Source organism: Zalophus californianus, chromosome 7 (assembly GCF_009762305.2).
Source record: "Zalophus californianus isolate mZalCal1 chromosome 7, mZalCal1.pri.v2, whole genome shotgun sequence".
Taxonomy (NCBI): Eukaryota; Metazoa; Chordata; class Mammalia; order Carnivora; family Otariidae; genus Zalophus; species Zalophus californianus.
The window spans coordinates 136640863-136666303 of NC_045601.1; the positions used below are offsets into that span (position 1 = coordinate 136640863).

The following is a 25441-nucleotide window of genomic DNA, read 5'->3' on the forward strand; positions in this document are numbered from 1 at the left end:
AAAATCAGCCTTCAATTATTCAGGAGTTGATCATCCAGATCCCCTCCTTCTCATATTCTTTTTCCCCACCTACTCTCTAACTTATGGGTTACTCCCCTGGTAAACATGCCATTGAAGGCTGGCCAGAGCAAGGAGAACAACTCCAGTCAGTGGACTTTGTGAGGCGCTAGAAACTGTAACAGAACACAAGGAGCTGGTGGGCAGCTAAAACACTATCTGAACGTCTGGAGAATTTCCCTGATATCATCAACTATTCTTGGTAGTTCATCTCTCCAGTCAACAATCATTCCATGATGTTACCAGTTTTGTCTTTCCATTTTCTAGGTGGTGATACTCTACTGACCCAGCTTCTCCACTTACCCAATGTGTAAAATAAGACACACCATTTCACTCTCTGAGCCTCATTTCATCATCAATCAAACAGAAACAGGAAGCTGACAGCTTTGCTCTGAGGACCAGAGCATTAATTCCAAGAATGAAATAATGTATGAAAGTGCTTTGCAAATGTAGAGGAGCATTCTAATTTTATGTCATTACTGACATAAGTGTTCTTTTCATGGTTTAAGTTTTAATTAGAATGCCAATTTTTTTCTCAATGGGAGAGGTGTTCCACATGGGTTACTGTGATGGATGAAGTCTTGGATATTTGCACACTTAGTATGCATGCCAAATTCCGCATCACTGCTTACCTTGGGAGGTTTCCTTAATGATGGAAACAAAAATTCAGCAGCAGGTAGAAAGGGTTGTCAACACAGCAGCCACATCAGAGGGAAGCAATGAAAGAGAAAAAAACATAAGAGAAACTCAGCATCTTGATAACATGATCTGAAAGGTACTCTATTTTACAAAGGTGAGAAGACAAATTCACTTTATGGCCTGCAGTGATAGACTATTTTATTTGTTTAATGGGGTACCTGGGTGGCTCAGTCGGTTAGGCGTCCGACTGTTGGTTTCGGCTCAGGTCATGATTTCAGGGTCATGGGATCAAGCCCCACAATGGGCTCTGGGCTTGGAGGGGAGTCTGCTTGAGATTCTCTCTCTCCCTCTACCCCTGCTCCCCCCGCCCAAATGAATAAATAAGTCTTTAAAATAAATAAATAAAAGCCACGGTTCTCAACAATTTTCACATATTTCAACACCGAAGAGAAATTTCAGAGCAAGTTATAGCCTTTTCCCACTACCAGCCACAGATGCACTTTTTTAATCTTTAATTTTTCCATTTCTCAAAAATGACTGAAATTACCACCTGGAGAAAACTCTGAAAAGCAAACAGTTTTTAAAGTAACAAACCAGTAGACTGACTTGCTCTGCGAATGTTTTCCATGTATACAAAATTAAAAAGCTGAACTATGATTATGCAATGCGATCCTTTGACAGTTTGTAGCTTTCCTGATGTAGTCGTTTTTAATCAACCTCCAATATCATCCATTCATAAACTGTGAAATTATTGTGAAGTAGAAATAAGGGAATTTTTCCCGTGGCTTTATTCCTTCTTCACAAAGAATAAAATCTGGAGGATAACAAAACGGATTTTCAAGCGCAGAGGGCATGGAAATCAAAAGGTACAGGCAAAAATAGCACAGTGACCTTTCTCCAGCATTGGGCCCACCGCTCCGCACAGAGCTCTGAGGGCCCTAGATAAAACCCGGAGCTCCAAGAGAAGAATGTCCATGGATTCCAAAATCAGGTAGACAACTCTACAGTTCTAAATCTAGGGAAAGAAAATCATGACATTCCTATAATGATGAAGCTGGAAAATCATCTTGGAATTCCAAGACTGAGCTGAAAGGATCCCTTAGACCCTCACCTCAGACAGTCAGGCACAATGGGAATGTGGTTTTTGGTCTTCAGGTTTTAGAGGGGAACCCTATCTAGAAAAACTGGTATCTCTGCCATCAAGTAAGTCTCAGCATTCTGTCTACCCTTTCAAACAGGATAAACATTTATGAATGTTATAAGAAAAATGCACGAGTGCTTTTAATCTAAGAAAGCAATGGGATCTTTGCTCAGTGCTTAAACTTTTGAGGCTTCTGCCAAGAAATCTTTCTTAAATGGAACACTGCTCTGGAAGGCATCTGTTCTGAGCAGGTAGAACCATAACGAAAACATCATGCACAGTACTTTTGACTAAACCTTCTCGTATTTTATTTGCTTTACTTTTTAAAAGCCATTTAAATCACTGCTTTAACAACGGACAGACAAGTCACTGGGGTTATAATAAGGCAATTATACGAAACAGCATGGACCAAGTTAATAAAATAAACATCCCACATTAAGGGTACGATGAGCCATGCAACCTAATGGGGGTAGAATGTGCTAACAGGAATCCTAGGGATCTCTCCGGGGTTTTCGTGTGCCTCCTTTAGGCCACAACCGTATAATAATCAGCAGCAGCAGCAAAGAACAGGTGCTGGTCTGTAACTGGTAGTGTATTTACCTCCCGAGCTAACAATAAAGCTGTCCTATCTTCACTGGCATTCCAATGTGGTTTTCCCTATTCTTCTTAGGAAACCGATCTTATTTCAGCATTATAAATATTTTTAAAAATATATCCCTTTCACTTAGAAAGACAGCACATATGGGAATGGCAATATGGTTCTGCTACCTTTTTCTGTGTTTCTCAGGATTGTTTAAGAATAAATGGAGAGGCGCCTGGATGGCTCAGTCAGTTAAGCATCCGACTCTTGTTTTCAGCTCAGGTCTTGATCTCAGGGTCGTGAGATGGAGCCCTGTGTCGGGCCCTGCGCTGGGTGTGGAACCTGCCTAAGATTCTCTCCCTCTCCCTCTGCTCCCTCCTCCCCTCTTCTCCCTCTCTTAAAAAAAAAAAAATAAAAAGGAAAAAAGAATGGAGACTGGGGAGAATGGGGAAAAGGGAAGTCACTAAATGGACCTGATGCTATCCAAATTTACTCATCATTTAGTTTAGAACAAAGATCCTTACTACAGAAGGAAAAGCAAGTCACTTAGTGTACTACAACTATACTTTGTTAATTGGTAAACCTTTCCTGAGATGTGAATTAAGAGTCCAGGAACTAAGTCATCCTAATTCAGAACCATGATTTACTACCCCAATCCCCAGGGGCTACATGACATTCTCTGGTAGTTGTGAAGAAAAAATTTTCCAATGTAAGTAATACTTATACTATAACTAAATATAGTTTGCTATCCCTTGAAAAAAACTAATACGATACTACAGTGTAGAGATAAAACTTTTCATACATATATATGAAAGAGGATGAATAATATAAACCATCTATCAGAAACATAATCAATATTAATATTTTTAAAAAATTAACGCCTTTGTTGACTTTATCAAAGAGTTTCCTCTGACCCTTAGTAAGGTCCAGCTTATCGCAGACACCGGCTCGGAGAGAGGCAATACCCTGGGCCAAGCAAACATTCAACCAACCACAAAGAACACCCCTTCAGACAGACCTCACTGACCCCCAGGCACAGGCTTGGCTGCTAACTCATCAGAAAGTGGAACAGTCCATGGACACTCAGAGAAGGTCTGTGTACCAACCACAACTCTCCATTGCCCACCTTCTCATTCATCTTCAAAAGAAGTCCTTGTTTCTAATCATGTGATCCTCTGTAAGTTATCATGAGATTTTTTTGAGTGTGTATTCCAAAGAAATAAACTGAACACAATTTGACATTTCAGAAGCCAACAAGGTTGTGTTTCTAGATCCCAGGATTTGGAGAGAAAAGAAGGAGGTGCATGCTGGGCTGGCACTCAATTCACCCTCAATAAATGTTTGCCATTCTGTATATGGTCTCTGTGTGCCAAGTCACCTGAGGATCAGATGCAAAACTTACAGAATGAAATAAAATAGAATGAGGGGGTTGGACTAGAATGTCCCCAATCTCTTCCTGCTCAGGAACTGTTTCACAGTAATATATAATGTTAGAAACCCTGGTGGGAATTATTTGAGCCATTTCATAATTTTGTATGGTCCATGAAGAAGGAAGTGATTTTTAAATCAAATGTACTATTTTCAATAAGTGTATCCTTTCACAAACTTCTCTAACATTTATTATATGTGAAAATAAATTTTGACTTCTCTCCACTTCCAAAAAAAAAAAAAAAGAAGAAGAAAGAAAGAAAGAAAGGAGGTGCAGTTGTACATGGATAGTAGCTCTATTCTGCAAAACACCAAAGCTGCCTTTCTCAGGATAAGCAAGTCAATGGATCCCTTCAAGATCACTCACACCAGGTACATTTACCACACAGTCCCTGTCATTTCCATGCCTTGATGCCATTTCTGTCTCCCCGGTTTGCCCAAACAAATTTCCCCACTCTCCAAGACACGGCTCAAAGCTCAATTCAACTATCTCAATTCCTCAAGCATTGTTTGAGACCACTTTGGCCTTCACTACCACTGATAGGATACCCCAGGATCTCTATGGTCAACAAAACAGCTTAGCACTTCCTGGCACACATCAAGTTCTGTAGCTCTCAGGAATTCTATCTTTTAATCTCATGTATCCTTAAAATTTTAACTCCCTCAAAGCAGAGGTCATGCCACATGCTACTTCCATGACCTCTGCTCCCAATCCCACATACTCATGCAGAACTGAAGGCATTACAACTCTGAACTAATTTTTTACATTATTGAGTTAAACATAATCCAGATGTGAAGATTTTCTTCAGAGTACCACCACAATCCCAAAATTTGGGGGCAAGACTGCTTGCATTTAATAGTAGTGAGGACTTCAGAGATTGTTAGAAAATGTCACCTGTTTCCAGTGACTTATTTAAAAATAGCTATTTCTCTAGACCAGCATTTCATATAGAGAAGTTCAATCGGATGTTAACAAGGGTCAAACCCTCAAAAGCTTTGGATGTCAACTAAGTTCAGAAAGGCAGTTTGATAAGACTAAAGGAGATACACACAAGGAAACAGGACTGTAAAGATGAGGTGGATCTATACTGGGCCAGGTCTTGAAATGAGGAGCTGGTCCTTAATTTAGTAGGTAGTCCAGACATGGGAAGTTTAACAAACAAGTGAAATAAAGCAGTGTAAGTCGCGTATTACCACAATAACCCTATATAGCTATAGTTCTTTCCTTATACCTCAAGTTGGAAGATTTAAGGGACAAGGCGCCTTTTGTCCATTATTCGCACCCTATCAACTAAGTTAGCTACTCAGAAGTTAGATGGCCAAAGACCCCAATGTGCATGAGCCCTAACATGAGTCAGCGCTTCAGGAGACATGACAGATCAGGGTCTTCTTCTGAAAGAGGAATTTCTCTTCCATGTGTTAACTACTTTACTGATTGAATGTCGGAAATTGCCACAACCTATATCTGAAAGATACACAGCTAGATGATACCTGACTCCTGAAAATGAGTCCAAGGACATGTATTTCACGAAGTCCCTGATTACCCCTTCCACTCTCACAGAGAACAAAACACTGAGTCGCCTCAATTGTCCAAGTACTCTGTTCACCAGCAAGTATTTATTGAGTATTGATTCCTATGCTGCAAAGTATAGGTGCTTTGAGGGATATTCAGGGTAAGGAGGCATGCTCTCTGATCTCAAGAGGGTTAACATCTTGTGAGAGAGACAGATACATACATGTATAACTGACTCTAAGTGGACTCTAATTAAGTGTCCCTGCACCGATAGGAACAAAGCTCTATTCAGTCAACAAATATTTAACACCCACTGTGTACTACTTTGTTATAGTACAAAAATCAGTTAGATATGTTGTCTTTCAAATAATAAATGGAACTTATATACACATACCATAATACAATGTGACGTGCACAGCAAGATCAGTTGAAAAACAGGGGAAGGTTCTCAGAAGAGAAAGCTCTGAAGGATAATTGAGAAGGCTAAAGAGAGTCACCAACCTGACAAGGCAAAGCAATGGCATCCCAATGGGGGAACTCTCTGTGCAAAAAGCATCAGAGAACACAGCCCACTTGAAGACCAGAGAATTGTAGGCTTGTTCTGTTGCCAAGCTGAGTGGTTTGGCCACACAAACTGAGATGCTGGGACACAGGGTGCTACGGGACTGGGGTCTTGTCAAACAGGTGGGTATAAAGGTTCCTCTTCAACCAGGATTTATTGCCTACAGCTTGAAGAAAAGTTTATATGCCTGTGTACCAACAAGTTAATATATCCATACATTTAAAACATATAAGAAGCAAGTCTATGAATTATAAAAGCAGAAGGGGCTACATACCCATCGTGAAGAGCCTTTGAAACCTATCACAAGAAGAATGCGAATGTCAAAAACATTAAATTCCATGACAAAGGCCGGTTTGAAAGCTTTAAAAACGAGTTAGCAGATTAAAAAGCTCACAGGAGGGGCGCCTGGGTGGCTCAATAGTTAAGCGTCTGCCTTCGGCACAGGTCATAATCCCAGGGTCCTGGGATCAAGCCCTGCATCGGGCTCCCTGCTCGGCGGGAAGCCTGCTTCTCCCTCTCCCACTCCCCCTGCTTGTGTTCCCTCTCTCACTGTCTCTCTCTCTCTCTGTCAAAATAAATAAATGAAATCTTTAAAAAAAATAAAAAAAAATAAGGTCACAGGAAGCTACAGCAAAATTTTCGGAACATGCAAAGAAGCCGACCCATTCAAGGGACATGTTACCAATCACAGCAGACTTTTAACAACAATGTATCTGGTTTGCTTTGGAAGAGCACGTCTTCTAGAATCTCTTGGGTTTAAGATATATGTTTAATATCATTTTTCAGTTGTGTTTCTCTTAATCCCCTATTCCTATAAGACTTTGATCTTGCCACCTATGGATTTTGCTAAATGTGGTGCTTTTCAGGAACACAAATCCTGGCAGTTGGTGAGAGGCTGCTATGGTTCCTTGAAATGACCCAACAGGGCCCAGGTTGAGTAGGGAAGGACGTAAAGTCGGGAGGAGAATGACAGACTGGGAGAAAACAGAGCAGTGAGAAACGTGTGGTCTGGATAAAGGTAAAGAGCAAAGATGCTGGAGGGTGGGAAGAGAAGATGCGACAGTCAATGAGCGAGATGTAGTATGGGGGGTAGAGTGTGTTTCAGGGTGTGAAACTCTGACCTGGTCATAGCAGTACACCTGTGAGACGGAATGGCCCTTATTGGGGCGCCTGGCTGGCTCAGTCCATAGAGCATGCTCTTGATCTTGGGATTGTGAGTTCAAGCCATATGGTTAATGGTATCAATCAGAGCCATGTCTGTGCCAAGGTCTTTCATAAACATAGAGGAGAATCTCAAAGGAGAAATGACTGTTATGGGCAGGAAAGGGATGGCGTGGCAGTGTGGCATGAGGAAGCTGCAAACTACCACTTCCCTCGGGAAGGCAGGAAACTGAGCACCTAGATGCACTGGGAGCAAATCTTAGGCAGGGAACAGCTGAAACAAAGTTGGAGAGCACAGGATAAGTTCAGGGAGTAGCAGGGAGACCAAGGTAATGGAGAGCAATAAAGGAGAAATAACACACAGCAACCCAAGTGCACAGAGCACTGGGGGCCATGCTGACGTTGACTTTTTCCAGAAGCAACTGCGATGGATGGTTTGTGCAATGAGAATAACACGGCTAGATGTGTTTTAGGAGGGGGTGAGGGAGACCCCATCAGAGAGGTCAGCAGAGAGGTACGTACTGATGACTCCTTAAGGGGCACCAACCATAGCATAAGTTGGCACCACTGCAAAGGCAAGAGAAACAGTAGAAGGGAAAAGAGATAGCAAAAGAAGTTTTGAAGGAGGACTTGGTAAGACCCGCTGACTGGCATGCCCCACCCGCCCAGCCTCCCCGCCATGACTGCAAGGATGGAGCCACTGCTGGGTGCTGTAGGGTGATCACACACAGTACTTCATCCAGACCTTAAGGCTAACCTCAGGAGAAGGATGGAGGCTAAAACGGCTCTAATTATCTTAAAGTTTAATATGTTGTGAGTTTAAAATTCTAATTCCAAACACATGTGTAATAAAATCCCAATAATCTGAATATTCCTTTACAGAAAACACCTTTTAAAAAAGTATTGGTCCACTTAACCTGCTTTCATTTGCCATAAAACTCAAAAAAAAAAAAAAAGAAACAAAACCAATTCGTTTTACACTGGAATGGAAAGACTTGTGGTTTGATTTTTTTTTCCTTTTTGCTATATTTGCACTACATCCTTATGGCATGACTACGTGGAATTTCTTTCTTTTTTAAATTTTTTTTTTTTAAGTAATCTCTACAACCAATGCAGGGCTCGAACTTACAACCCTGAGATCAAGAGTCACACGCTCACTGACTAAGCCAGCCAGGCGCCCCTGGAATTTCTGTAAGTAAAATAGGATAGCGGTGAAGGGTCAGGCTTGGGAGCCAGACAACTCTAGCTCTGCCACCATCTGTCTATGCTGACGTTGGGCAAGTTTATTCAACCCCTCTGAGCCTCAGTTTCTGTGTCTATAAAAAGCGGATGGAAGAGCACTCCTTCAGGACGAAGGATGACATGCAGGCCAAAGGCTAACATTACCCATTAGCGCACCGTCATCACTCAATAAATGTTAGATGCTAGTGCTGTTGTTACAACAAGCAGCCCTCTGGGATGATACACGCAAAATGCCAACATAGCTCAAACTCCGTTTCATCTAGGAAAAAGTTACTGAGAGCTGAAGAATGAGCGCACTTTTTTTTTTTTGGTGATAGAGAAAATTCATGTTAAAAATAATGTTCTTCAAACAGGGAGAGCAGAATGCTGGTAACTGTTAGAACACAACTGACAGATATATGGATGTCATTATACTCTCTTAAAAAAGTTCAAAAGGTTTTCAGTGTTCAGAAATTAGTTTTAGAGAAAAAAGAATCCTTAAGCATTAAATTGAATACAACATGTACTGAGTCCTAGACATCTTTGCTGGTGAGAGAAGAATGCCTGGGAGGGTCGGCAGCAATGAGGACCAGCACCATCAAGGCCAGGTGGGAGGGGACCCCAGACTCTCCAAGGTGCCCTGCCGCTCTGTTTACTTCAGTGATGGTGGACCCCAAGGGAGGCATACCACCAATGCCACAGTGATTTGTGCCTATGATAACACTTCTAAAACAGGATTTTATCCCTTAAGGAAAAAAAAAAGTGTTGTTTTTTTTTCTTAAACATGTATAATAAAGGAAGGGAAAGAATAGAAAGAAAACCCCTTGGAAATAATTAGATAAACATGTATAAAGTTGGACACTTTCCTAAGAACTAAACTATATTAATTTTCTAGAAAAGAATCAAGAGCAGGTGCATGAGCGTCAACCCTGGAGCCCACTTCATCAAGCTGATCACCCCGACGCCTGTCCCGGTTCTGCTGCCCTCAACTACAGGGTGAGTAAAACTCCCATGACAGATGGCAAAGTGGTCACCGGAATAATGAGGTAAATTTTTAAGAGAGTCTTTATTAAAAAATGACCTCGTATTTAAAAACTTGTCATTTATTTTCTCAGTCTGTTAAGTAATGGCTCTTCACCATGCCACTTGCCCAAGATCCTGGAAGTACTGTTGAAGGACTAGGAAATTGGCAGTAAAAGGGCAGAGGTCAGCAGGAGAACGGGAACCCAGGGGGGCAAACAGATTTGGCTCCCTGTCCTAAAGTGGCAGTTTGAATTTTCAAGTGAGTACCAGTGAGATGCGCCCTGGAGGCCAGGATGAATATTTATGGTTCACTATGGCATCCACTGAAATAATGAGAAGGGGGATTTTAAAGCAAAACAAAACAAAACAAAAACTGCCATTCTGTTAGTCATTGTCAAAAACATCTTCTGCAATAAAGATGATCAACTTAATAACAGAAGCAATAAACTTCTGAAAGAGGGTAATAGCAAAACCTTACAACTACCACAGGAGCTTTCCTATCAATTCAGGTCTTATAAAATTAGTGGTAGTATTTTAAAATTCTGATGATTCCAAAAAATGTTTTAGGGTTATAAGAGTGTGCAGATATGATATAATAAAATGCTAAATTTTTAAATCATTGTTTTCTTTCTGCACGATTGTGTATAATCTTCTGTCTGCCACCTAGCAAGATACGACTTTTAACGATATAGGGCCATACCATTTCCACTCAGCAGGAAGACATGCAGTGGGGACTCTCTACTTGGAACTGACTAAAGCCCATTGGTGTGCATCAAATGGCTGGCAAACAATTTGTATTCCGTGCAGTCTGGTCAAAGGACCCAATCGACCAGCCAATGGGTTACCAACCTCTCCTAATACTAGGTTCATCTCTGCTATAACACTAGTAACTGTAAATATGCTTCTAATAAAAATTTGGCTGGTTAAGATTATTTTTTTAACAAACAAAATTAAAGGCATTCAAGTTGAGTCTACAATCTACAAAACCCAACCTCAGAGGAGGGGAGAGGGCTAGAGGTTGAACCAATCACCAATGGCCAGGGATTAATTAATCCTGCCCTCATCAATCATAATGAGCCTTCATAACATCCTAACAGGTGGGGTTCAGAGAGCGTCCAGGTTGCTCAACAGCTGGAGGTGCTGGGAGGGTGGCATATCCAGAGAGGACACAGAAGCCGTGCGCCCCTTCCCATGCACTTTGCCCCATGAATCTCTTCCATTTGGCTGTTTGAGCTGTATCAGGATAATAATAATAAACATAATAAACTGATAACCTAGTAAACAGATTGTTTTCCTGAGTTCTGTGAGCTTCTGTAGCGAATTATCACACCTGAGGAGGGGGCTGTGGGACGCTCCATCAGTCAAATGCGCAGGTGACAACCTAGGACTCACACTGGTATCTGCAGTGCGGACGGAGGAGGAGGGGGGCAGTCTTGTAGGATGGAGCCCCTAGCCTGTGGGATCTGACAATGACTCCAGGTAGACAGGTGTCAGAACTGAACGGGACTGTAGGACACCGAGCTAGTGCCAACAGAGAACAGACAACTGGTTGGCGTGGGGAAACACCGCCACATTTGGTGGCCAGAAGTATTGAGAATGGAGTAGCAAAACACAGTTGTTCCCTTTCTTGTGGTTACTACCTGGGCCAATCTGGAAATATCTCCCAGCCCCGTGCTCCTCACAGTGCAGTCAGAGGGTGGGTGGCAGTCCATGAACTCTTACCAGTCCTGGAGGAGTTAAGAATCTCCTCCAAGGTCCTGGCCGTTCTCCACCTCCTTTAGAAGTAAAATGCCACGATGCCGTCGCTCCTCCAACACTTACAAAGGTATTTGTCTCTGATGGATTGGAGTTAAAAAGCAAAAAGAAATGGTTCCTTTGGAAGTTCTTTTTTTTTTTTTTTTAATTGCTGCCCAGAAGCCAAGTAGAAATTTCAGAGGAAAGTATCATTTCTAAATAATCAACTGGTTAATAAAAAAAAGACTACAATAAAGTGCAAACCTTGAGGTGAATACACAAGTATATTGACAGTAGTTATTAACCCAATACAATGATGCTCCTATGGTCTATATATATCTCCAAAATGAAAACGGGTGCACAAAGCAATGGAAAGTTGTATAAGTGATACATGATCGCAGGTCATCACTATCATCAATAACAGCTTCCCTGCCTTTTTTTCTAATATTGTCAAGGAGAGGCCACCTGAGTTGTTCCTCCTAACAAAATGTGGCCCAACTACAGCTGTGGGGGCTAAGGTCTCCAAGAAACCCCTGGGCAGGGGCGCCTCTGTGGAAAACTTCACCGAGCTCATGCCCCACCCTCATCACCACAGCTGCAATTCCCAGCCGGGCAAAACCTGGCACACTGGGTTAACCAAAACAAAACCAAGCAGAGAAAACATGGCTCTTGGGCAATTTTCTCACTGTGTCTTCAAAAGTATCATGCAGTGAGGCTTTAAAAAAAAAAAAAAAAGCAGCACAAAGCACCAATTCTTAATTTAAAATCAAGAATTAAGCACCTCTGTGAGGCCATTCTCGGGCTAATTCTCAGTCTATCTGCTACTAATAGACTTGATCTTTCAAGACGCGGCTTGAAAGAAACATCCATTTAACTATCTGGTTTTACTTTTATTTCCAAGATTAAGTCTCCATGCATGTGAGTTTGTACCGTGAGCGCATACACTTATGATAGTTTGCTTATGATCACCAAAATTTTCTACATTAGGGGGTCAGAGCCAAACATCATGCTATACGCGACAGCTTCACAAAAGCAGGGATATCAGCTGAATAATCCTAGTAGGACAGACAACGGCATGTTATGAGTCGTGCACAGCAGGGATCCAGAAGCAGGGCTCCCATGCTTTGTCCTCACCACTTTCTCCTGATGGGACCTTGGATGTGGGGGTTAAATGAATTAATATACGTGAAGCCCTTAGAGATATGAGGGTTACACAGGTGATTCACAAATCTCCCACCTTCAGCCGTTGGTTGTACCTATAATCTCCTTCTCTCCACTTGCCATAGAAATAGCTGCTGCTGCTGACAACAGATGCTGGTGGACTTCGAGAGCCTAAAGGACCCACCGCCTTCAGGGCTGTGGGGCCAAGACACCGGTGACTCAGTAGCCCACATACACTGTCAGACGTCTGTGCAGGACCACTGAATTTCAAAGTCACACTGGGTCAAAGCATGAAGGCAGGAAAATTACAATTCCAGTAACTCCCATCTCTGATACGGAAGAGGTTTTAGGAGGCAGGATGGCATCCCTCATCCCTATCTACAATATAGACATGGGAGCTGCTTATGAGCCCCTGGCAATAATGTGTTTGTGACAAAAGCCATACCAGTGGCAAACATTCAGGGCAATGTGATTCTATTAGGAAGCATGAGGGGTTTTTTTCACCCTTCATCATGGACAGTAAACTAAAGCCCGTATGTATCTAATATCATTTCAGGCAGGATCCATGGACTGATTTTAAATTATATTCAACCTCGGCACTACAAAGAAATAAGCTATCAAGCCACAAAAATACATGGAGGAAACTCAGATGCACATTACTAGGAGAAAGAATCCAATCTCAAAAGGCTACATACTAAATGATTTCAACTCAATGACATTCTGGAAAAGGCAAAGCTATGGAGACAGTGAAAAGATCACTGGTTGTCACGGGTTGCTGGGTGGGGGAGAGGGGGCAAATAGAGCACAAGATTTCTAGGGCAGTGACAATATTCCGAATGATAGGATGATGGATATATGTCATTATACATCAGTCCAAACCCATAGTGTACAACACCAAGAGTGAACCTTACCTAATATTAACTACACACTCCGGGTGATTACGATGTATAGGTTCATCAGTTGTAACAAATGTACCGCTCTGGGGCAGGATGTTGATGCGGGGGTGGGGGCTGTGCATGAGGGGAGGCAAGGGGTATATGGGAAATCTCTGCCTTCCTCTCAATTTTGCTGTGAACCTAAAAATAGCTCTTAAAATTTTTCTGATTAAAAATTTTTTTTTTTTTTTTTTACCTAAGCCAAAACAAACACCTAACCACACTGCACGTGTAACCTCCCTGTATAAAATGCCTGTCACCATCCCAGGGCAGATGTGGCTACAGGCAAAGTCTGAGACTGATGCACGGTTTCAGATTGCTAAAATAAGGTTGCAATCATGCTACAAAGTCCCTGAGGAGAGCTGCCCCGTGTGAATCATTTTTATTACCTCCCTACTACTAAACAGCATATTCTTTGCACGTACTATTTACATGGTTGAAAACAAATCTTTTACCCGTTAGGCAAAGTCACATCATGGACCTCATGAACAACATTACAGTGGAATTATTGAGAATTAAATGCTCTCCTCAAAATTAAAAAGGAAATCGGATTATTTGTGGAAGATGCTGAGGGATTCAAAACAACAGGAAAGTGCTCGCTTCGGCAGCACAGATATGAAACAGTCGGTAAGTCTGAGTAAGTCTGACAGGTGCAGAAAATGTCTTTAGTCTAAATGAGATTCCAAGATATGAACAAGAGGCATTAAGTTTAGCAGATTCTCCCCCTAATATAATGCTGAGAATGATGAGTAAATGAGCAACAACAGTACTGCATTAGCAACTTAGTTCTCGCCTTCAAAAGGCATCAAGAAAAAAGGGGGAAATCTGTTCATCTGTTACATAGACTAAACTCATAATCTCAGTCTTAACGAGTTTTTAATAAAGCCACCATTATTAATCCAACCCTTGAATGGGCCAGACCAATCTCAAATAGAAACACACAATTTTCTACAGCTGGACACTATACCCACCACTTCGTGGGGCTGCCACTGGGCTTGGTAAGGATGTCCTCAAGGCCACCAGAGACGGATTCCAGAATACTTTACTCACGTATTTTTATGTGGAGAAAGGAACTAATGTTACTGTGCATCTGTCCATTACACACGGTTCTCAACACCTTATTGGATTCGCTCAATCCTCACCACAACGTGAGGTTGAACTGATTAGCCCCATACTCACAGGAGTAAACTGTCCACAAGACTAAGTAAATGGCAAAGCTAGGATTAAGACCTAGTTCTGGATCTTTTTTGGTAGATTCCTTTAACCCTACATCTAACCTTCAACCAGAATGATCTTTAGGAAATAAATTTCCTGGGGTGCCAGGGTGGCTCAGTCGGATACCAACTCCTGTTTTCAGCTTAGGTCATGACCTCACGGTCATGGGATTGAGCCCCATGTGAGGCTCTGAGCTCAGCGCAGAGTCTGCTTCAGATTCTCTCTCTCCCTCTGCCGCTCCAACTCCTGCTCTCAAATAAATAAATCTTGAAAACAGAATAGAATAGAATAGAATAGAATAGAATAGAACAGAACAGAATAGATTCCCTACCATTCTTCTGGTTTAACATCCTACAAATACTCCTATTGTACTTGGAAGAAATACCAAATTCCTTACTGTCATCTGTAGGATACAGCCTCCGTTCACTTTGCACAGCTTCAACTTCCCTCTTTCTGCCCACTGAGAACTCATAAAACTCCCTCCTGCCTCAGAGCTGTCACTCTCTGTGCCAGGGATGTTCTTGTTCACATGTGACACAAATGTCCCCTCCCCAGAGAGGCTGTCCCTGACCTGCCCATCTCAAACTCCCCTGGTACTCACGATCGGTCCTCCTCAGGGCACCCATCCACTTCAAGGTAAGCTATGACGGGGCTGCACCTGAGCCTCACCACCATCCACCCCATGCCTGCCACGGGCTGGGCGTTGTTGGGTCTGGTTAGAGACACCATCTCCTGCCCACTCCGAGTGCCCCCAGGCAAAGGCTGGGTCACACTCTCCTGGTTCTTTCCTGCCTGGTCGGCCTCGTGCTTGATAAGCAGGAGAGCATAAAGGTTTACCGAAGAAACAAACACAGGCAGAAAAAAATGGACTCTCTACCAAGAAAGAATGTAGATGCCCATAAGGCCATTTATGACAGCTACACTTAGAGCATGGCTTAGTTTTATAGGAGTAACTGGGTACTTTTATTTTACTACTGAAGAAAAGCGATTGTTTTATTTGGCTAACCACCAATTTGAAAGTCCTCTTAATAAGGATGTGTTTACTGGCTTATTTATTGGGTTACTCGATAGCTCCAACAATAGCAGGTACTGAGTAGAAAAGCGAATTCCCAACTCTGGGCCTCAGTGGGCACAAGTGTCAGATGTACTGGCTGGACTGCTGTTCTCAGGGGCTGCTTTCCTAAACGGGAGAGGCATCACTCAGAGAAGAAAGCATTCACATCCCAGGACACTGCACCAGAAGCTCCCTCCCCACTCAGGGAGTCTTCCTAACCCTCCACATGAGTGTGGCTACCGTCCTGCACCACCTCCACTCACTCGGCCTCTCACTCTGTCTGGAGTATCTGCTCTATGCCTTCCCAGCACCACTGACCATTTGAAACCATCTCATGAATCTACTTGCTTACTCATCTACACATCCGCTTTCCCTGCATCTGTTGGTTCTAAGATCTATGGAAATAGTGGCTTTGTCTATCTCGTTCCCTGTTATGCTCCCAGTGCCCAGACCAGTGTGAGGCACGAAACCAGTTAATATATATCTAGTAAGGGAATAAGTGATGAATATATGAGGTCCTTGCTCACATCACATTACTAGAAACATCTTGGACAATGGTGATGTTTCCCTGAATGACTCTACTCATTGGTGTTTAAGTACCAACCAGATCTGGACACAGTGCTGTGTCTTCACAAGTGCTTTCCTGGGGAAAATTTCAAACACACACAAAGGGAGAGGGAACGGAATAATACAACATCACATAACATCACACCTCGTCTCGTCATGTAACAACGTAACACACCGTGCCCATCGTCAACAATTATCAGTATGTGGCCAGTCCTGAGATACGGCTATTAGAGAATTTCGAAAGTCATATTAACGTCCAAGCCAAGGTAGATTCATACTCAGTCTGGAAAAGCAATCAGTAGATTACAAATGTCCAAAGGGCTCACTACATTTTACACGGTACTGAGAATAGGAGGCTCTCCCTTATCCAAGGGCCTTCACCCTCCTGTATCCAGAAGAAATCCTATGAGCACCAGAAATAGATGTTCCACAGTCCCAAGGGGTCGGCCACACCTCCACTCCTGATGCATCGTCCTGTGGCTGCTTTACTCACTCCGATGTCACCTCCATTAGCGAGTTTCCAGCAAACGGCAGACAGGACAGCCAACATGCCAGGCTGTGAAGAGAGGGTAGCAGCAGGACAGGGCCTCCTGACAGCCCAACACCGTGACAAGAGACAGGAAGCTGGGAGCAGCCCAAGCTCCTTTCACCACATGGAAGACAATGGATGTTCATGGTCACGCCCAGCAGCCTCCAGGCTCTGCTTGAGAAACGCGGGGCTGGGGGGGAGCCACGGGGGGGTGGAATGGGGCAAAGTAGTTAAGCTCTGGTGTCTGAAAGAATAAGCTCCAACTATCTGAAAAATTAACTTACATTAAAATTAAAACTCATGGGAAAACACCACCAGCAGAGAGAACTGAAAAAAATCGTTGGGTTCAGATTCTAGCCAATTTTCAGTTGTTTGGGATTGAGTTTCCCCAGGTTTTGTTTCAGTATTTTGGTAGAAAAGGTGTAATTACATGTAGTTTCATTCAGTCTCTGTCTGTATTAAATATTCAAGGCTCAGACATCACAGACCAGTGACCAACAGAAAACATACTCCCTGCAGGGCACAACCTGCAAACTATCTAACATGCTCACATCAGCAGGCCTTACGCCTGTCATAAAACACATCTTCTTAAAAAAAAAAAAGATAAATCAGTGTCCTTCACACCTTCCTCTTTACTTCTCTCCACTTAACAAAAAAGGAAGCGAGGGATGGAGAAAGAAGGAGGGTTACTTGTTTGTTCTGCAATCACTGGGATGAGCAATTTTTTTTTAAGATTTTATTTATTTATTGGAGAGAGAGACAGAGAGCCTGGTGGGGGGAGGGGCAGAGGGAGAGGGAGAAGCAGGCTCCCCCACCGAGCACAGGACCTGATGAGGGAACTCTATCCCAGGACCCTGAGATCATGACCTGAGCCGAAGGCAGATGCTTACCCAACTGAGCCACCTAGGCACCCGAGAAAAATCATTTTCATTGCTATTTTTATACACAGTCTTTCTCTGCCTGGAGGCATTCACAAAAAGATTATCCTGGTCTGGGCCCTTTTTGTTACTCTCCTACTTTTGTGGAATATAGTACCAAGGGCAATGAATATCCTTTAAAACCTGAGACCTTATTCTCCCTGTCAATTTACAAAACTCCTTCACCCTACTCTCATTCACACACAAACACAAAACTATTTGGCCTATATATTCTAAATCTAAAGTTAAATGAAAATAAGTTTGCCCTTAAAAGGTCACATCCTCACTCAGGTTAATGGACGTATCTTAAGCTACCAGAAAATTCCACAGCAATCCTAAGATCTAAGTAGACGGAACCAATGTAAACAGCACAGAATATAAAAGATGCCTTTCCCAAAGAGTATTCAGAGAAGGATTATTACTGCAAGATCCACTAGGGGAAGGGGAGAATTCTATAATCAAATGTGTTTTTGAACTCCTAGCTCCCCATTTAAATATTCACGAAGCAGGACAATGTGTCAGAGGTTCTAAGGAGTCGTGCAGCAAAGAAACTGATTTAACTTTATTTTATGGCAGAATCATTCTTCCCTATGTGGCAACCATTAACGGTGAGGGAGCAGAAGGTTAGCTGAGGACAAAGCACCAGCTGACACCCCACAAACCCCTCCCCATCCCCACTCCCGGGTGGGATATGCATGACATTCCTCCAGGAAGCTCCCAACTGTCTTAATGTTAATGCTTTGCTAGAGGGGAAAAACTACCTTAACGTGACAATGGCAAGGTCTCCAGTATCCTGTGAGTCTTTAACATATGAAAGTCCTTTTGAAACCTCCCTTTTCCTCACCTCCCCAGCTCCGAAGTATGTAATTAGTCACCCCGCACAACGTGGGGCAGCAGCTTTCTGCCCACGGGTCCTGACCTGGAGCTTTAATAAAACCACTATTCTGGGGCACCTGGGTGACTCAGTCGTTAAGCATCTGCCTTCTGCTCAGGTCATGATCCCAGGGTCCTGGGATCGAGCCCCACATCCGGCTCCCTGCTCTGTGGGAGGCCTGCTTCTCCCTCTCCCACTCCCCCTGCTTGTGTTCCCTCTCTCACTGTGTCTCTGTCAAATAAATAAGTAAAATCTTTAAAAAACAAAAACAAAAAACCACCATTTTGCACCAAAGAATTTCTTCTTGGTCGTCACCCCACCAAATCTCACCTACATTCCAAAACTACATCAGTTAACGTCAGCTCAAGGGAACACACTTCAAGGAAAGCTGAAACCAATCTCAAGAAACAATAACTAGCTAATATAGAAAAACACAGTCATGCTCTTCACTTTATGGAGGAGGAAAAACATACTCAGAGACCTACTTTCCAAAGCGTCACAGGACTACAACAGTGATACCAGTAAGCCCTTCGAACAAACTTTCCAGAAAATTTTTCTAAATTTGAAAATAAATGCAACCAGCTGAGCTTTTTATTAGAGCTCTGGTCATTTCCACAGGGGTATTTACAAACTAAACAATGGGAATGCCCCTTCTGTGACTCCCTTGGTGGGAGGCACAATGGAACAGGACATCTGCCAGTAACGGAGGAGAAACAAGGTGGGGAGGGAGAGGAAGGGAGAAGAATGCCTCTGGACGGCCAAGTGCAGAAAGGAGAAAAGTTCTTAGTGTCTTCCTGTGTTCTGAAGACTAGCCTGGTTCCAGTTAAAGCACTTGGGTTCCTAACGAGCCCCAATCTACCTAGAGCTCAAAACAACAACAACAGCAAGAAAACAAACAAACAAACAAAACCAAAAACCAGATTAGCCCTAAAAGGAGCAAGGTGATCACAGGTAAGGGCTCATCCACAAGATCCTGCAGAAACAATTCTTTGATTCCAGATGTAGGAGAATCGGGGGTCAAGAGCTAACGACCCCCAGAGAAGTTAAAACCAGCCCATTCTCCTGAAGGACTCCAGAAGTGAGGACATCCAGTATTCCCACTAATGAAAGCAAACCACTTGGAAATTCCCAACCCCGACTCAGGGGATTTGCCCAGAAAGGGGTCAATCCTTGAAGCGTTAAAAAAAGCGGATTTGCTGAACTTGGGGTTCACCCTGTTTTCCAAATGCCGGTGCTGGAGGACAGAAAAAGAGTGTGGAGATCCACACAATCCAATACTCTTCACAGCAGTGCAAGAAGGTGAACCTACAGTTACACACAGCAATGTAGCTGAATCTCAGAAAACACGTTAAAAGAAAGAAGCCCTGAATAATATATTCAGTATGAGTCCATTTATATAAAGTTCCCCCAATAAGGGCAAAACTAAACAACATACTGTTTGGGGGTACGTACCTAAATATAAACCTTTAAAAAAAAAAAAAAGAAAGCCAAGGGATAATGACCACAGAAATCAGGAAAGTGAGATTATTTTTAGGGCAATGCTCCTTTTTCTGTCTGTTCTTCTTAAATACAGGTAATCTGTTTCTTCAGCTGCATGGAGGGTATGTAAGGGTCCATTTTTATTATTACTCATCTTTAATTACACATGTTACACATATGTTTTATATACTGGCTATAAAACAATAACCAGTCATTCTCCTCAAGTCCTTAAAAAACCAAATTTAGAAAATAGACCAGATGAGTCAGAAGAGAATCCTCAACCATGGTCAAGAATGTCCTTGGAATTCAATACATCTTTGCAATTAAAGCAGGAAATTTGTGACATCTTCCCTGTTCCAGAGACCTGGAGGTTGCCAGAAGCAAGTCCCTGGTGGGTTTTTTTGGCGGTTGGTAGTCTAGAGTTTTTCATGTTTGTGAAGAGCCAATGTACAGGACTTCAGAGTGACCCTTCCTGACAATTGCTGAGTGAAGGAGCCCAAGTTTCAGTGAACCACTCAGACAAATGACAAGGGACAGAGAAAAGACAGCATGCCAAATCCTTTGCAAGCTGCACCTGGAGAGTCATATAAAAGGCCTTGACCCCTGTCCCAACTCCCTCCCAGTCTCCAATCATCATCTGACCAATGTCTGAGCTGGGACTGTGTGAGCAGTCTTCAGTTCTGATCTCAGATGTCAAGGCGGGCACAACTCCCAAAACTCTGTGCCTAAAATTCATCCAGCGCAGGAGCCTCAGCCTTAAGACCAAGAGTCTTGGTGTAAACAAGCAGTGGGGGCCCCTGCAGGGTAACAACCAGTATTCACACGGTAAGCTCTTTTGGGTTCAGCCATGTCTCAATCCCGTAGTATCTTCTGCACCAGGACTCAATAACGAACACATAGAGGTACTCAAAAATCTTTTACTTTAAAATAAGTAAGTCAGTGAAGGGTCTAGCGACCTAGCGCCTTTGACTACGCCATGATCTGGAACTGCACCCCACTTGGGACTCCCCGCTTCTCCCTCTTCCCTTCCCCTGCCCCCCGCTTGTGTTCTCTCTCGTGCTTGCGCTCTAATAGATATCTTTAAAAATAAAAAATACATGATTCTACAGTTTAAAAATTATTTTTATTTAAAACTTTTGAAAAAAAACCTCAGGATCATTGAATAAATGAAAGAGACCATCATGAGCAGAGACTATATTTTTAATTACATATTTGAGATGCCATTTATTAACATGCTTAGAAAAGTCCCATACACAGGTTCCAGCAAGACCCATCCTTGACTTGGAATGGTTTCCTGCCACTAATTACAATACTTGTGACTGCTGCTTACAACAGACATTTTTTGGATTTTCTGTACAACTTCTGGGCTTAGATGTGAAATAAGTTATGCTACGGGCCCACTGGGTGCGCTCAATGCTGTTAATTTAAAGTTCAATGTATCAGTGTGCTTTGTTCTCCTTTTGTCTGATATAAAAGTTTAGGTTTCTCCTTGGATTAATCAATAAAAGTTCTTTTATAAATAAACTCTACAGATTTTATAGTCACTCAAGTAATAGGACTTAGCAGGTAAAATGAAAAGTCTATAAGCAATAAACAAAACTTCTACCAAGGGCAGCCCCTCTTAAATAAAGTTTGTGTTTACACTGGACTAAATACCTTTCCTTGCCCAAAGAAAAAATTTGTCTCTCTTACAAACACAAGAGAACTAGAGCAAACAGTTATAGGAAGGACAGCATTCTGATGTGAGAAGAAGCGGGTTCTGAAAGGGCAAGACAAGACAAAAAAGAAACTTATAAAAAGTCTGTTAAGAAGCAAAGTCTCCCATATGTGGATGGAAGTGGATGGAAGCAGCATAATTATTATTATATTCCATGCACAATTTTTTCTCTTATTGCTAGTTGTAGTTGGGTATGAAGTGAACACTTAGCTGGATCAGAAGTGATAGCAGCAAGTTCCTACAAGACCTGGTTACATGATTTCCCCCATACCTTCTGATGTATTTTCTTCACACATGGTCTCCATATTAGAATCAAATTAAGTCCACCCCTCCCTCCAAACATACTTTCCAAAAAGGAAAAAAAAAAAACAAAACCCACAAATGCTTCAAATCCATCCAGCAGATATCTGAGAGAAGGATATTCAAGGTAGGAGGACCTGCACCCCAAGGCAAAGTGCATGCTTAGGGACAGAGAGGTGAACAAGCAGTCTTACTCAGCACATAGTCTGCAGTCAGAGCTGAAGGATGTGCTGATGAACTGATGTGAGGTGTGGGGATAAGAGAGCCATCAGTGAGAAAACCGACATTTTACACCTGAGCAAAAGGAAGACTGGGGCTGTCTTTTGCAAAAATGGGGAGACCGCGGGAAGAGCAAGGTTGGTGGTGGGGGGGAAATCAGGAGTTTGTTTTTTTACATGCTAACTTTGAGATGCCAACTAGACACCTACTTGGAGAAAGCAAGCGGGCAGTCTAGAAACACAGGAGGCCAGAATAAAGATGATGCTTAAAGCTATGTGCCTGGATGAGATTATATGGTGTCTTGTGCAGAGCAGACCCATCTCTTAGACTGCGTGAAGTAAATAACCCATTTCTCCATCGCTTTGAAGACACAGTCTCTTGGGAGTTTCACAAAAGAAAGCAGAATATTCCCTGTGCACTTAGGAGACAGCATAAACAACACATTCCTATGGGTAGGGGCAGATGATCCACGGTGTGTGCACATGTGTGCGGAGCATTTAAACAAAGGTCGTCACCTCAATGCTTAATTAAGGAATATGTTAGATTAACTGCAGTCACTGAGAGGAGGCCAGGCGCCAGAATAACGACAAAGGCCAACAGTGTCATCTCTTTGAAGGGTTCAATACATGAGTAAAAGACACTCAGATGTCACATGGCTCTGGAAATTACTTACTAATGAAGAGGATACCTGGCTAAGAGAAAGGAGAGAGGCAAATCAGAAGGAAAATCCATTTAGTAGCACAAATAGTGACATTTGTTAAAGATGTCAGTTATTTCTACCTTTCCCCTAACCCCACTCTTACAACAATCTGCTCTGCCCACAGCACCAGGCGAGGTAGCCATACCTATGGTATCCCTGTGTAAACTGTTCATCTTACAGTGAAGATGTCACAATCAAACGTGTAATTGAAGTTGTCATTATGTCCAAGTTCCTATTAATTCTGAAAAGAAATACATTCTTTAGTTTTTGATAAAATATAAGGTTGCCAAGAAATTCGGTTCTTGTAAAGTTCCATGAGTTCCAATGTTCACCTATTTCCTGATGCATTTCTTTGACATATTTAGATGGTCTTTTTGGTACTCAAAACAAAGTTTCGCTAGCTGCCTCTTGGCTAGAAGGCATTACCACCAGTTATACACTTGCTGGGAAAGCAGAGGACCAGTAAGACGACGAGCTTCCTTTTATGCAAAAATTACTTATAATTGAAATGTGTAATAATTGGGAGAAGGGTTAAGTAAACCAGGATATATTCAGGTGGAGAACCTACCTTACAGCCAGATCTGAAAGGGGTGCTTAAAATGTAATCAGACTCCAGCAATTCCACTTCTAGGTAAACACAAAAGAATTGACAGCAGGGACTCAGAGAAATATTTGTACACCTATGTACGTTACTGATAATAGCCAAAATGTGGAGGTAACCCAAATGTCTATCGGTAGATGAGTGGGTAAAGAAAATGTGGTCTATCCACGCAACAGAACATGATTCAGCCTTAAAGAGAAAAACCTGACACGTGCTCCGACATGGATGAACCTTGAAGACATCATGCTAGGTGAAATAAGCCAGACAAAAAAGGACAAATATTGTGTGATTCCAAGTATATCAGATAGAGATATCAAATTCATAGTGACAGGGGTGCCTGGGTGGCTCAGTCGGTTAAGCATCCGACTCTTGGTTTTGGCTCAGGTCATGATTTCAGGGTCCTGAGATCAAGCCCCGGGTCGGGCTCTGTGCTCAGCATGAAGTCTACTGAAGACTTGCCCTCTGCCCCTCCCCCGCTTGCTCTCTCTCTCAAATAAATAATCTTTTTTAAAAATTCACAGAAACAGAAAGTAGAGGAGAAGCTAGAATAGAATACAGGGCTGAGGAGAGGGGGTGAAGGGAAGTTATTTAATGGGTACGGAGCTTCTGCTTGGGATGATGAAAATGTTCTGAGCATGGAAAACACTGAGAGTACACAATGCTGTGGATGTAAAACCATCGAACTGTACATTTAAAAATGGCTAAAATGGTCAACTTAATGTTATGTATATTTCACCATGATAAACCATCTGATCAGAGTACAGACAAGCCCTCGTTTCCATAATCGCTGGGCAATGACACCAAGTATGGATGGGAGCAGGATTTCTCCTCTCTCCAAGAGGGAGCAGGACGGTGAGGACACAGGGGAGGCTGGCCCAGGCGAGAAGAGTCACGGTATAAACATGCAGTGGGAGCCCCTGCAGCCCCGGAGCCCCAGCTCCAAGCACCCCAGAGGCAGACGCCGGCAAGCAGCGACAACATTTTGATTAAGCGTCATCATCAGCCAGGTGATTCGTGACAGACAGACTCGGGAGCAAGGCAGCCGAGAACCAGCCTCCCAAGGATAATGTGCAGAAGTACGGACAGTGAGGAAATGCACTGATTGAAAGCTGTAAATCGCCTGCAGAAGTTCAGGTCTGTACTTCCCAGGCTGGTTGAAGCCAAGGTCAGTGAGCTAATAAGCTGGCCAGATCAGCTCAGCTCTAGCAGGCTGTGGATAGTCTGGTTTGATGGACCAAAGGGAAGACTCATGTATGTATGTGCTTCTCTACAGTTCTTTGTGTGAACATATTCTTGGAGTTTCTTCTTCCCCAAAATGTTTGAAGTAGTTCAAAGCAGTCTCGGATGAAGTTTGAAGAAATGTCTTCATGCCAGTCAGAGCAGATAACCGTAGGGAATCGGGACACTGTCAGGAGGACTGCAGTGCAGGCTGAAGGCAGGTCCAGGCCACTAAAAACCTGGGGATTTGGTAAAAAGAGCATTGCCTGGAAAGACCGGTTTGCTCACCACATCAGAGGACCCGACCAAAGGGGCACTTTAGGAAACAGAAGCCACAAATTGGTTCTACTTCACGGACCAAAGTGGTACTTAGGGAGCAAGGGAAAAGGAAATTCAGAGCTCATTTTATTCTGCTATATCTGTTATGCTACAAGTAGACTATAAAGCAGTGAAAAGCCTCACTATAAATACCTTCTCTTTGCCACTCTGTATCATGCCATCCAAGACATCTTACTATTAGAACAGCACAAAACAAGAAATTATTTTTCCCTGCTTGGAGCAAGCTCCTGAGTGTTCAAGGGCCCACCCAAAATATGCCCCTTTGGCATTAGGGTTACTTTGAGAAACAGCAGATGCAAGAGAAGCTCATAAACAGGGAATGTTACCTCCTTTTAAAGGACATTTACATTTATAAAGGAAATATCCATTTTTAAGAGTATCCTGTCTATGCCCCAGGAAGAGAAGGAGGATTCTAAAATCACGAGAAACTCTTAATGGAGAGGGCAGGGACTTAAGTCTGCATAACAAACTGACTCCTGTTTATATGGGTGCTTTTCCTGGTAACTTCCCTTAACGGCGCAGTGGATACACACTCACAAACATGCACAAACACACAC

At 42.8% G+C, this 25441-nt stretch overlaps 1 protein-coding gene across 7 annotated transcripts in view; it reads right to left on the reverse strand.

Annotated features, from left to right (window-relative positions):
* Positions 1-25441, reverse strand: part of KIF13A (kinesin family member 13A) — a 204652-nt gene that overhangs the window by 125473 nt on the left and 53738 nt on the right. For all 7 annotated transcript variants that reach the window (XM_027601410.2, XM_027601408.2, XM_027601412.2 and 4 more), the window contains exon 3: positions 690-702. In XM_027601410.2, coding sequence (XP_027457211.1) covers positions 690-702 — 13 coding nt within the window. The remainder of the gene's footprint in view (positions 1-689; positions 703-25441) is intronic.